Source organism: Sinocyclocheilus grahami, unplaced genomic scaffold (genome assembly GCF_001515645.1).
Source record: "Sinocyclocheilus grahami isolate Dianchi unplaced genomic scaffold, SAMN03320097.WGS_v1.1 scaffold188.1, whole genome shotgun sequence".
Taxonomy (NCBI): Eukaryota; Metazoa; Chordata; class Actinopteri; order Cypriniformes; family Cyprinidae; genus Sinocyclocheilus; species Sinocyclocheilus grahami.
Window position 1 is genome coordinate 619,090 of NW_015505367.1, and position 14,411 is coordinate 633,500.

Below are 14,411 nucleotides of genomic sequence, written 5' to 3' on the forward strand. Positions count from 1 at the left end.
ATGCAGTACATGTATATCAGTAAGCACTATCCTCGTCTACATACTGCTGTAGTGTCCTTGAGTGTGCTTCATTATCGCCCCAGGCACGCTGTATGATTGCCAATACTTCAGCCTTTAGCATGTGTATAAGATGCTGGAACAGCGTTCGGTGGTGCTGAATGGGTGTAACAGTGCCAAGGCCCTCATTAAAGAATACATAGCATGGAAAGTAAAAAATTCACACTGAGATGGCAGAGGTGCGTGCGAGAAACAGTTTTGGTGCAAGAGTGAAGCCTGCGTGGGGATGTTAGCATGTAGCAGTTAATTTTATGTTTGTTAAATGCAGGTGTCGTGTGTGGGAAGTTTGAGTTTCATGACAGAAGAGAAAGCTTTGTAGTGACTTTTTAATCAGTCTACGTGAAGAGTGGGAGTTTTAAGCCTAACTTTTCATTCCTTACTTTGTTGCAAAGATATTTTTATGAGATGTAAATCACGTTCACTCAACTTTATAAGGCCTCGGAGTTAAGATAGTTAATTTTTCTCTACAGCACTTGAAGCCCTGAGTTATTAACAGATGAAAATAAGCACCACATTTTTTTTTCCAAAGAGACATAAAAAAGAAAGTTTTAAATCCATGTTTAATTGTAAAAATACAATTTGAAACACAAAAGTTTTTTTTTTACTTTATTGCTTAAAGGAAAAAGTGAAAGTTCTGTCACCGCTTACACGATAATGTCATTTCTAACTTGTGTGAGTTTCTTTCTTCCATGTAACACAAAAGTTTTGAATGATAGTTTTATATGAGGAATAAGGTTAATTTTACCTTAAACCCTTCCTTGACAGCTGGAGTCTCCATTCAGGGCTAAACAATGAGGCTGACAATTAGCTTGCCAATTTTATCATTATTGATTAATTTAACATTTTACGACAAATAAATGTATTTAGTTAAAAGGTATAATAATGCATAATATTTTTTAATAATATTAAAATACATATTAAATAAATTCCTTACTGTTGTTGTATGGAACAAAGCAACTTGGACATTCAGCTAAATAACTCCAAATGGGTTTTTCCTGAAAGAAAATACATTTCTGGGTTTCCAAAGACAGTGAGGGTAAGTAAAAGAAGAATTTCATTTTCCCGTGAAGTATTCCTCTAATATGGGTAATAGCACAAATATTTAGATGTCCTTAATGAAGTCAAGAGCTACTTTAATAAGAGTATACAAAACATCTTTACACTGTTTTTCTCTGCTCTTTATACAGGCCTTGGAAAATATCTCATACAAGCAGCATTCATGTTTTTTCTTAGAGGCTTTTAATGACTGAGATTGTTCCTTGTTGTTGTACGTTCTCATCATTGTGTCCTTAGTGCTGTTTAATGACTTCCTGCATTAATGACACTCAGTTATACCATTGAAATCTGTTCTGAAATGTGTACCTTTTCATTAGCGATTTGTGACACACCATCTGTGATGTTCAAATACTGTACTACTTTCACAAAGCAATTCATATTTGTGTGCAATTTTCTTGTAGTACATCAATCAAAAGCAATGTAACGGTTGTTGTAAGAAACCCATATGCACAATATAACACATGACTGCACCTAAGATGAGTGTCTTATTATATAGTCAGTAAATATCAGTATGAGTGTGGTCATGTGAGCTTTTCAGCTATTGAAAAAGCTCCTCGGAAAGCTCGATCTATACAGTATTTGTTGATGTGAAGTTACACAGGGACATTTATCCTCACTAAACAAACTCAAATTCCCTTCACTTTACAGAACCGAAAGCCCAGACTGCTGAACTCAGTGAAAAGCAAAGAGGAACCGCTCTGTAAAATGTGAATATATCAATTAGTAAAGTGGCTATGACTGCTGAGAGTTTTGAAAGATGGTGATTTAAGGCCGCAGCCAGTATTCTAGACATATAGACTTTTTCATTTAAAAAAAGGAATAGACTTGAAAGTAAAGGTCATTTTTTTAGACTTTCCGGAACATCCATGCCACATGAATGGATTGATTTATAAAAGCCTCCCCCGAATAACCACAACAAAGTAAATAACATAGACAAACATTAAATTTAAAGTGCCCCTATTATGGGTAATGAAACGTTCATATTTTGGTTTTGGGAGTCCCCAACAACAGATTGACATGCATGCAAGGTCAAAAAACACTTTCATTGTCTTATAATATGCATTTATTTTTACCTTATTTGCTCAATGACTCCCAAACAATTCGTTTAACGATTCATTTTTCCAAACCCCTCCTTTGCGTGACGCAAACAATTGGTCCGATTGGTCTCATTTTCATTTCATAATGCCTGATAAAGCAGCCTTTGTAAGCACAGTGCTGCTTTGTGTTCAGCGTTACCGAGGAAACCGCTATTTTACCGCTCCAAAAGTGGCACCTAGTGGCAAAGAATTAATTTGCATTTTCATTCAGGCCAATACTAAAAGACCAACAAGTGGGCGGGGAACATGCTAATGTTTCATGTTGACTTCAACATGAAATGGCTTGGGATTCGTTTTAAAAATGACTCGTTTCAATGATTCAGAGTCGCTTTTGCGAGACAATAACTTTATACACGGTGCACTTTCAGATTTAAAACTTTGCAGGATGTTTTCATTAACTTATAGCTATGTTACACACTGCATGAAAGATCATTTTCAAAAATCCATAATAGGGGCACTTTAAACCTTTATTTTGCCCATTCATTGCCATTAAGGTCTGAAAACAAAAGCTGTACAAGCAGATGAAAAAGCAGTTGCGCACATATGGTCAAGGCCATTTAGCCATTTACCACGTCACATCCTGAGGTAAATCGGGTTGCTTTAGCTATACATCTTTGTAAATGTCCTTTACTCCGTTACATCTAATCTGCAGTCAACAACCGCGGTCTCCAACTTGTATTTCCAAGAATTTGCTTACATAAACCAGCAGCCAGCGGTTGTGTAATGTGTAATTGTTTTGCAATCTCCAGTCACGGTCACTCGTTCTGCGGCGGACCTGAGCTCAAACGCAAGGACACAGCAAAAATAATAGCAGCGGGAACGAATTCTGCACCCTCCCTCACAGGAGTGTCAACATAATGACGGCTCTAGCCATAGAGATAATTGTGGCCGAATGCTTTCCTGTGTGGTCTGAAAACATAAGCTGTACAAGCAGATGAAAAAGCAGTTGCGCACATATGGTCAAGGCCATTTAGCCGTTTACCACGTCACATCCTGAGGTAAATCGGGTTGCTTTAGCTATACATCTTTGTAAATGTCCTTTACTCCGTTACATCTAATCTGCAGTCAACAACCGCGGTCTCCAACTTGTATTTCCAAGAATTTGCTTACATAAACCAGCAGCCAGCGGTTGTGTAATGTGTAATTGTTTTGCAATCTCCAGTCACGGTCACTCGTCCCTTGTTCTGCGGCGGACCTGAGCTCAAACGCAAGGACACAGCAAAAATAATAGCAGCGGGAACGAATTCTGCACCCTCCCTCACAGGAGTGTCAACATAATGACGGCTCTAGCCATAGAGATAATTGTGGCCGAATGCTTTCCTGTGTCAGCTTAAAAAATAGCTGGACTGTTTAAATGGCAGGCAGACTAATATTTAACTGGAGATTTTCTCTGAGGAGAACAAGAAAGAGGAAGTGGGGGTTGGCAGTTCGTCGGGCGGGTGTAACCGCGGCATCTGTAATTACCCTGAATATGCCTCCAGGCTGGCCTATCAGAGGGCTTCCTCGGACGCTCGAGTGTGGCGCATGTCATGACATTTGATCACTCTCTTATCATGTGTGTTCCTTTTGGGAGCGGTGCTGGCTTGCTGGGCTGTGCCGGTCTGATAACCCCCTCAGTTTGTCGAACGCCACACACGCGGCCACGGCTAACCACTGACCTCATCTCTGACTAAAGAAGTGTGTGAATTCAACCCAGGCTAATGTTTGACAGGTTAACGCATGCTAATGGGCTCAGAGAACCAGAGATTATTTACTTACCACTGGATATCCTTCACACACATTACCTTAAAGAGGGTACTCACGCTGAAAGTGTAAGTGTAGGTGGAGATGTGGGTAATGTGAGTATATGTACTTGGTAATCGCAGCATTTTCTATTCTCTTATTACCTCATACATCTCAAATACCTCCAGACAATTTGTCCATACGTCTCCTTTATAAGCAATGCAGATACGCTTAGTTTCTAACTTGAGCAATGTATATCATTCCTGTGGAGACACTCGGGGTATCAGCTTTGAAGGCAGATGTTGTTGAAACGGAAGCTACAAACCACAGGCAACAAAATCACTGGTAGGTTTAACGCTCTCACGTTTGGAAGCGTATCACGTAGGCGTTTGTGATCGATATATGCTCCAGTTTCACTACAAATCACATGTGTTTCATTGTAATAAAGATGTTTTTCTCTTCCTATGTTTCAAAAGGATACTTACAGTAGGTATGGTAACAGATTATGCTGTAGTTATTTTCAGAAGTTCATGTGCGGCTACAGATTTAAATTTTTTTTATTAAGGTTCTATTTTGGAGGCAGAAAAATATATTTATATAAATCGTTGTGACAGAAATCAATTTACAATCAATCAGTCACAGGGGTCCACAGAATATTTACAGAGAAAAATAAATCACATAATGTATTTTCTAGGGCTGTCAAAGTTAACTTGAGATATTAATTAAATATGATTAACAGAATAATTTTTAAATCATTTACCAAATTTTATATTAATACTCTTTCATTCTGCTATTGGAAGTCATGAAATTACTAATTGAATTGACATCTTTAGTTTATAACATTAAGATTTTTTTTTTGTTTTGTTGGTAGATGCTTATATGTGTGTGTGTGTGTGTGTGTGTGTGTGTGTGTGTGTCTGTGTATATATACAGTATATATATAATTTTTATTTATAAGTAAATATATAAATATATATATTTATAAATATATAATATATAAATAATAAGATTAAAGTCAATTATTTAATTTAGGAAATGTCTTTATAATATCATGTTTAATATTTCTAACACGGTGGGTCTTTATACATAACATTATATAGCGGTCTTTATATTTTTCTCTGTTTTTTTAAATTGCCTTGTAAAGCAACCTTTAAAGATGCTACACTACTAAATGTATTTAAATAAATATTAGTTTAGTACTGTTATTGTAATCATATTTGAGGTTCCCAAACATTGAAATGTTTGAAAACGCCTGTACTTGTCTATCCCATCTGACCCTAATGTAAAGAAAAATTACATTTTGTTTGGTCATGTGTTATCTTGCCTCTGGTGCCCCCATATAAAATGTTGCACGTGTCAGCTCTGGTTATCTTAATTGTTTAAAATTGTGTGGCTCCTAATTAACACATGCAAATGAATCCGAATTGCTCTTACTAATGGGCCATGCTCTTATCAATTAATTTATCATAGTTTTCTCTTAATTGTGAAAAAAGGCAGAAATGTGCTTGATTTATGCTTATATCATGAATATATAGCAAGCTTTTGTGGAATTTGACATTTTGATAAAGAAAGAACAATGTGTAAAGGTTCCAAAGGAAAAATGCATTCAGGCTCCAAGTTTGATCACTTTCAGCCTAGCGAGTGCAGTTTGTGTGCTCTCTCAGTGCTAATTGCAGTTTAGCGAACAGTGACAAAGTTTCTCTCTCCTGCAGGATTTGGTGACCAATGTGTCACCACGAATTGTGCGTGGGACTACCTCAGGTCACATTTTCGGTCCTGGCCAGGGCTCGTTCCTCAACATCGAGCTCATTAGTGAAAAAACAGCCGCCTACTGGTGCAAGAGCGTGGCCGAACTCAAAGCCGACTTCCCCAAAAATGTGAGTTCACTTTCAGCTTGTCTTTATCTCATCTCTATCTCTCCCTCTTTTACTCTTATTCCCACAGAAGTTTTCTCATAATGTGATTCATTACTTTGTTTCTCACTTTTTGTGGCTGGGGAGCCTGTCAGTGTTTTATCAACAGCCATAATTCTCCATAATAGAGGTGCCATCTTTTTCCCTCATTTTCTGTCCCTCAGTAATTTGAGTCACTTTTGCTCTGTGCATGTTAACTGCTTCACGAGTAATTGTGTAATAGAATCTCACTAATAGAAGATTTTCCAAGGCCTTCATTCTCTTCTCCTCCCTCCTCTCAGTTGCTCTGCAGGCAGATGACAATAGCTTTTTGTAGTGTTCTTTTCATCGCAATCAGCCATCTCTTTTCTCTCTAATCATTTGCAATGAGACAGCCCGTTTGAGCACAAAATAACTTCCTCAACTTTTGTTGTCTGCCTGCTTCACTCAAGGGTGAGATTAATTTTGAATTACAGGGTGCAATTATGAAGCACAACGTCACTTTTCACACTAAGCCCTTGAATCCCTCCTTCACACAGATGTGTCTCTGGGTTTATTTCTTTCAGACTGACTTTTTTTTTTTGAAGTTAGAGTTTGGAATTAGCATGTTGTTAAGATTACAGTGGAGTAAAGTAAAAAACAATACATATCACAAATATTTTGGGCAAAATAATTATTTTTAAATGCATGTTTTTCAGTACTGAATGAAATATCCAAAGTAACCTATGTGACTGATTTATTTCAGTAGAATTCAATAGGTGGATAACATTACAATCATGCAGTAACAGTCAAAATGGTGGTAGCTTCAGCAGTAAAATGTATTTAGGTAATTATTGCATAATATTTCTGTTTAATAATTCCTATAGTTGACTACTGCAAGATTAATCTGAAAATAGTTTGTGTCACTAGCACTAGTTGTATAACTAACATCTATTGTCCCATTAAATAGCTTTAAATGTTTATAAATAATGCATTTGCGTAATGTAGAACGTCCCAGGTTGTCATCTATAATTACGACAAGACATGAACGGGCTATTTGACATTAGCATGTTGCTAAGCTAACAACGTTTACTCTGGTAAACATTGCAATGCGTAACACTCACAAATATTGCACAGCATAGCTTTTACCTTAAAGGGTTAGTTCACCCAAAAATGAAAATTCTGTCATTAATTACTCACCTTCATGTCACTCCAAACCTGTAATACCTTTTTCATCTTTGGAGCACAAATTAAGATATTTTTATGAAATCCGAGAGATTTCTGACCCTGCAGAGACAGCAATGCAACTGACACATTCAAAGCCCAGAAAGGTAGTAAAGACATCGTTAAAATAGTCCATGTGACATCAGTGGTTCAGCCGTAATGTTATTGAGCTACTACATTGCTGTCTATGTGGTAGATCAGAAAGCTTTCAGATTTCATCAAAAATATCTTCATTTGTGTTTCGAAGATGAATGAAGGTCTTATGGGTTTGGGACGACATGAGGGTGAGTAATTAATGACAGAACATTTTTGGGTGAACTGTCCCTTTAAGGTGTTAATTCTACTTCATCTGACCCTAAAAAATTATTTTTGTTGGTGTAAGCCAGTGAATTTGATTCGTTCATATTAAATATGTGTGACTTTTGTCAAACCAGTTAATTTAGAAATAGCCACATGAAGCATTCTTTTTACGGTGTGGGTAAATTAATCCGTTTTTATTTACACTGAACTACTTTGTGAATTAAATAAGTTTATTTATAGTAAACACTTCTCTCAATTCACCTCGTCCATCATCTTGGATTTGTGTTTTCACTTCTCTCTGCAGTGCATCCCAGAATTGCCTTCTCCAAAGAGAATATATTACAGTTTGGCAAAAAAAAAAGGCATTTCAGGATATTCAATCATAATTGAAATGCCGACATTTAGTTATGCTCCCTTAAAATATTTCCTCTGTAGGCAGCAAACCCAGTTTTGTAACAGAACATCTGTCATATATCCAGTGAGATAAACATAATCTACACACCGAATATTTCAGTAAGACTCTCATTGATAATGCTCATCGATTTTGTGAAGGTTTCAGCTATTCAACACGCCCATTATCTCCATTTACTATTTACAATTTCCATTTTCCCCCAACGCTCCTCGTCAGCATGTCGTGACCCGCGCGGGCCACACTCTAGGGAGCGTTGAAGTGTGTGTTCGTCGGAGCTCATCACAGTGTGTGACTGGTTCTTGGTCAGGGGTGATGGGCACACGCCGCTGGATGAAATGAATACTCAGAGAAGCGTAATGAATAACAAAACCACCGCAATAATGTAAAATTATACTGGCTCACACATTTCAGCCCCACAGACACACTCTCTGCGAGGCTCACGAGAGGTTAGGAACACGTCTGCATGATCTGAATAAACGTGGTGCATAGAAGAAGAAGCTGCGACCCCACCCCCTTTTCTCTTTTTAATTTCCTCATATCACCGCATGATTGACAGTTTCCACAGCAATGGGGGTCCCTAGAGGGCCAGTGTTGGCGGATAAGCTCGGTTACCTCAGCACAGCGTTATTAAAGCGATAACAGGGTGATTCCTGCTTCTAAGAGACGCAGCCTGTCTCGCTCACTCCCTTTTTTCTGTCTGATTAAAAAAGGATAGAGCAATGCCATGCATGCACATTCACAGACTTATTTCATCTCAAATCTCGAGTTTCTAAATGCGGAATAGCAAAAAAAACGACTATGTATATAAATTATATATACATTTTATAGATTTATATATACTGTATATATTATGTAATACAGTATATTACAGATAGATATGTATAGACAGAGATCCGGCTCTCAGTTGTCCTCCTGACACCAATATAACATCGACACCGCTTTTCTAGCCATGCCTCGGCCAAAATGTACATGATTGCTGACTTGCTCTTATATTATAGATATACATGTATATACAGAGACCCGGTCCTCAGATATTCTCCTGACACCAATAAAACATTGACGCCACTTTCAGTATGTGTGGTTGAGCAGAGCTCCCAGGGGTGAGCGGATGAGAGGAGGTGGGGTTAGAGGCGCTACAGGTCCCCCAGGTCCCGGCGAGATCCAGGATAGATGGACTCATAAACTTCAACACATGCTTTGGCCGCCAAGCGTTTCTCCCAGCGCCTTCCATGCCAATTTGTTTCCCTTAAAAGCGCCGGGCGAGGAGGAGACACGTGGCGTATATCTCTCCGCTTTATGGTGCGATTACAGTGTCTCCGCATACAGTGAGAGTAATACAGCTAAATCCTGCCTTGCCACAGAGGAGCTGAATAATGCCGTCAGCATGATGTTTTTATTGTTTTAATAATACGTGCATGCCACTGGGCGTCTACAAACGCACTGAATTATAAAGCAGCAGAGTTTAAGGCAGGGTAATAGCTTTTGCTGGGATGTTAAAAAATGAAATAAATAAATGTGTATTGGAAAAAGTGGCGGATTTAGTGCAAGCGAATCAGGTGAAATCGCACTTCATCAGTCATTTTCATTCCCCCTAAGGTTTTTTCTATTCCTCAGACTCTTTTCTTCTTTGTCTAGATTATCATTGCCAGTATTATGTGCGGCAACAACCAAGCTGACTGGACTGAGCTGGCAAAGATGGCTGAGGTAAGCTGCCATTCCTTGTGTGTTTGTGTTTGGCAAGTTTGCTCTGTTTGCTCCTTACATGTCTTCCAACTTCAGAGATTAATCAGGCTTATTGGAAGCATGAAAAGTAAATGAAACATGAATCTGTGAAATTAGTTAATGTTCTGAAGATCTTGTTCTTCATGATATCCATTTCATTTACACGTTTGAAAGTCTGTTAATGTGAAGGGTTTTTTTTTTCCTCGGCATATCACAAAAAGAAGCATTTGTTTATCACACGCATTCTCAACACAGTGGCAAACACAGTCACATCCATATTCATAGTGTAAAGCCTCATTGGTTCTGTGGAAAGAGGCTTTTACATTAAATTTGCATTAGATACTGTATCATTGGATTTCAGCCTTTTCGGGTGACACAAGCCAACTGTGCTCACAAACTGTGAATGAGAAGTTGTAAAACTTTATAAAATGTATGTTTGCCATAGCCGGAACAAACCCTCTTCCTCTATCATAACCACAATGACCCTGACAGACTAAGTGTGCTTTTCTTTGTCAAATGGCCAAACAAAGGCTTGATAATATGAACAAATATGAACATTGTTCATCAATTACACACTTCATATTGGCGTTTCTCGCTTGTGGAACACAAAAGGAAATATGTTGAAGAATGTACTTGCCACTCTTTTCCACACCATGAAAGTAAATGAGAATCCAGGCTGTGCAAATTGACCATGATAGAATTTCTGTCATGTCGTCTTGGAGAGTTTATGGTAGTATACATGGCAAAGTTAATATGTTGGTCTTGGCGGAATAGATCTTCTACACTGCTGCAGCTGAGCAAGTACAGAGACTTTCTATTTCCAATACATCCAGAAACCTGCTGCTGTGAGCATGTAAGAAATACTGCACATATAACATGAAATAACCCTCGTATATATCATATATGAAATTACCCCATAGCAGATCTAAACAGGTGGAGCTGGGGAAAATGGAGGGTTTCTGAAGCATGCTGCAACTGCTGGCCAGCAAGCACTGGCCAAGTATTTAAATGTTAAGCAGCAAGCTCATTGGCTGCTGATGCACCTAAACCCAATTGGCTGTGCCATGTGAATAATGATGTGATTATGCCAGATTGAGTTAGAACCTATTAACCTGTGCCATGCATCTAGAGTTTCATGACAGAACTTTGTATATAATATACCAGTTAAAAATTGTGAAAGTAAAATTTTTAATGTTGAATTTGCACTCCAGTCTTCAATGTCACTTAATTCTTTAGAAATCATTCTAATATGCTGATTTGGTGCTCAAGAAATATTTCTGTTAAAAACAGTCGCTTCATACTTTTGTGAAAACCGTGATACACTGTTTTATTTCCCATTTTTTATTAACTTAATGCATCTTTGCTAAACAAAAGGATTAATTTCTTCCAAAAATTAAATACAAATTTTGAATGAGAGTAAAATAGAACATAATAGAACATATGTAATATGTATGTCTTTCTTCACCTTTAACTGAATAGACCTGCAGTCTGGACCTCTAATTTAAAACCACTAGTATGAACTACTTTTATGATACTTTATAGTACGTTTTGTCCTAAATAACAACAAAGATGGATGAAGAGAAACCATACAGGTTTCAAATAGGATGAGTAAATTACCGTTTTTATTTTTGAGTCAACCATGCCTCTAAACCCCCAAACAGTTTTTAACTAATTCTGTCCTAACAAGGTAAGACTGAAGCACCTCTTCCTAAAATTCACAAATGCAGGAGAGCTGCTTGTTTAATGTATACTTGAAGGTTTCTGCAGACTGACATTATTGCATCCGACGTAAGTGTGTGTGTGTGTTCTCTGAGGTGTTATAATTCCCGCTGGATCTGTTTCGTTCTGTATGTAAACAACCGGTGCTGATTTAGACAGGACGTACAGTATGTAAATGCGGACAGGACCCTCCCATCACTAACACTTACTGCTGCTGGTGCTCTAATTGAGGTGTTGTACGCTCTCGTACCTTTCAGTTTATCTCCTCAATGCCCTCACACACTCACTCACACACACAAATGCACTCAGCGAACCCACACACATGTACGTTTACATTGAGAAAACCCAGGAGAAGATTTGGCTCGTGCAGCGAGGAGGCTGGCGTGAGAGTGAGCTTCAAGACCAATGAGGAGGACATGTTTGTGAGGGAGTTTAGTGGGAAGTTTCGTGTACAATCATGTCAAGTCATTCAACTTTAGTATCGTTATGACAATCTTCTTCCTCCTCAACATGCCTGTGATATAATACACATTACAAAACAACCCACACTATGGTTCTGTTTACACCTGATATTAAGGGCTGTCAATTGAATAATATATAATGATGTAATAATTATACAGTGTACCACAACATAATGGTACGAAACATCTTTCTTTTTAAAGTACTTATAAAGTAAAAGACTGTTATGAATAATTTTTTTTTTTTTTACGAATCAAGAGCATACAGTACGACCAGTGGAATTTGATTCCCAAAATGAATGTCTCTTATGAACTGATTATTTTTAGTGAATCAAAAACATACTGTTCAGTGCAAAGAGTATAGTGAAACAAATGAATAAACCGGTGAATCGGATCTTTGAATGAATAGTCTATGGCTTGACTCAGTCTGAAACACTGCTCTGTATAAATTTAGCTTTTCTGAATGTATGACCATATACATTATCATTCAAAATGTTGGGGTCAGTCGGATTTTTTTTTTTTAAATTTTTGAAAGAGATTCAAAATTTTATTTATCAAGGATACATTACATTGATCAAAAAACATTCAATTTCAAATAAATGCTGTTCTTCGAACTTTCTATTCATCAAAGAATCCTGGGAAAAAAAAATTCCACAAAAATATTAAGCAGCATAACAGTTTTCATCATGATTAGTAATAAAACATGTTTTGAACAGAAAATCAGCATATTTGAAAGTTTTCTGAAAGATCATGTGACACTGAAGACTGGAGTAATAATGCTGAAAACTTTGGATCACAGGAATAAATTATATTTAAAATGTAAAAAAAAAAAAAAAGATTAAAATAGGAAATGGTTATTTTGAGATTTCATAATAATATTACTGCTTTTACAAAAAAAAAAATAATAATAATAGTATAAATAAAATATCAAATAAATGCAGTCATGGTGAGAGTGATCTTATGATATGATTCACTGAAGAAGGCTTGCTGCCGAAAAGTTTGTTGTTTGCTCTGTTGCAAAATTAACATAAATTGAAAGTGAATAAGAAGATTAAGCGAGTGTGGATCCCTTACTAGAATATGAGTCCCCTGGACTCAAGCTTTTAGGCATTCGAGTCAGAATTTTGATGCGTCATGCTCACGTTTCAAAACATGCTTTGCTTTAATGAATCTTTCAAAGACACAGAAGATATGAGAGCAGTCTTTCTGTGGCGATGAAGCCTCGCATATTCTTGCTTTAGCTGAGAGAAGGGTCAGAGAAATTTCTTAATGCCGATCATTAATTCATTAATTAAAGAAGTGCACAGTGTTAAAGGTCCCAACAGAATTGTCTATCAAAGTTGCTTTGACGTAGCTATGAGCTGGATTGGGCCGGGTAGCACGGCTTTGATCACACTGGAGTGGTTAGTTCTTGTCAAAGTTAGTGCCAGGTCTGATCAGTGTTTGTGTTGAGGCCTCTGGCTGTCTAATGGAGCATATCCAGACATCCTCCACTCACTCTGTCTCACTCACACACACACACACAGAATAGACTTAATCAAAACATTATCTTTATGTTCCTGCAAGGCTTTCAGATCTCTATACTCAGAGTAGTATACAAATAAATGATAAACTGCATTTAGAATAAATAATCTACATAACACACACACACACACACACACACACACACACATCATTTTTCGGAGTCCTGCAGGTAAGTCACAGCTCAAAGCCTGGGCCATATGGAAAGACTGAAATCATCTAGGCTTACAAATGGAAATCTACTATACATGCAAGTACTTATCTTCGTCTTGACAAGCGCAACAGTTGGCTTTTGTTTCCCGTTCAAGTGCGGAGCTTTGATGTGATGCACTTTTTACTATTTCTGGATAAGAGGTCATCAACTTTGAAGTTTTCTGTTGTATTAGGTACATGAAAGCTCTTTCTTATAACACACAGGTGATGCTCTTGTTTTCGTTTCGCCATTGTTAGGATTCACAAATAGAATTACTTCAATTATGTCCAATATTTCCGTAAGTCGCAGGTGGAAAACGCAGAAAGGGGCTGAATGTTAAGGTGCATTGTGTATAAATATCATCTGTCCTTGGTTGCAACTCTCCTTGTTGAGTCCACCAGCCTCTGGAAACACAAGAACGGTTCATCAGGGGCTTTATAAATTTGGTTTCAGTGGCCATGCAGCTGCATACAAATCTAAGATCACCACCGAGCAACGGCAAGCATCAGCTGGAGTGGTGAAGAGCTCGTCACTGTCGGGCTCAGCAGCGGTGGAAATACATTCTCTGATTAATCACTCACTCTTCACCATCTGGCAGTCTGACAAACGGATCTCAGACTGACATGAGAATCTGAATCTGACAGAGAGGGCTACCCACATTCCCAACCTTCCACGCATGCATATTGCCAGCTGTAAAGTTTGATGGAGGTGGAATAAGAATAGTGTAGGGCTGTTATTTTCATGGTCATGTTAGTTTTTCCCTTTAGGGAAGTTATAACACATTGACACACACACACATATATATATATATATAAACTGTGTGAGTGGTTTGTGTGTATTTATACTGTATATATAGATGCACACACATTTAAAAGTTTGTGGTCACTAAGCAGTTTTTGTTGTTGTTGTTGTTGTTGTTGTATTAAAAAAATTCCAATTAATTCTGAAAGAATTTAATAGTAAGGATGTATTAAATTGATATGTATTTTGTTACAAAAAAATTATATTTCAAATAATAATCATCAAAAAATACTGAAAAATGTATTACATTTCCACAAA

The 14,411-nt window shown here is 37.4% G+C and overlaps 1 protein-coding gene across 4 annotated transcripts in view; it reads left to right on the forward strand.

Moving 5' to 3' along the window:
- dpydb (dihydropyrimidine dehydrogenase b) overlaps positions 1–14,411 on the forward strand; it is a 168,681-nt gene that overhangs the window by 96,463 nt on the left and 57,807 nt on the right. For all 4 annotated transcript variants that reach the window (XM_016284786.1, XM_016284785.1, XM_016284783.1 and 1 more), the window contains 2 exons: positions 5,645–5,809; positions 9,375–9,443. In XM_016284786.1, coding sequence (XP_016140272.1) covers positions 5,645–5,809; positions 9,375–9,443 — 234 coding nt within the window. The remainder of the gene's footprint in view (positions 1–5,644; positions 5,810–9,374; positions 9,444–14,411) is intronic.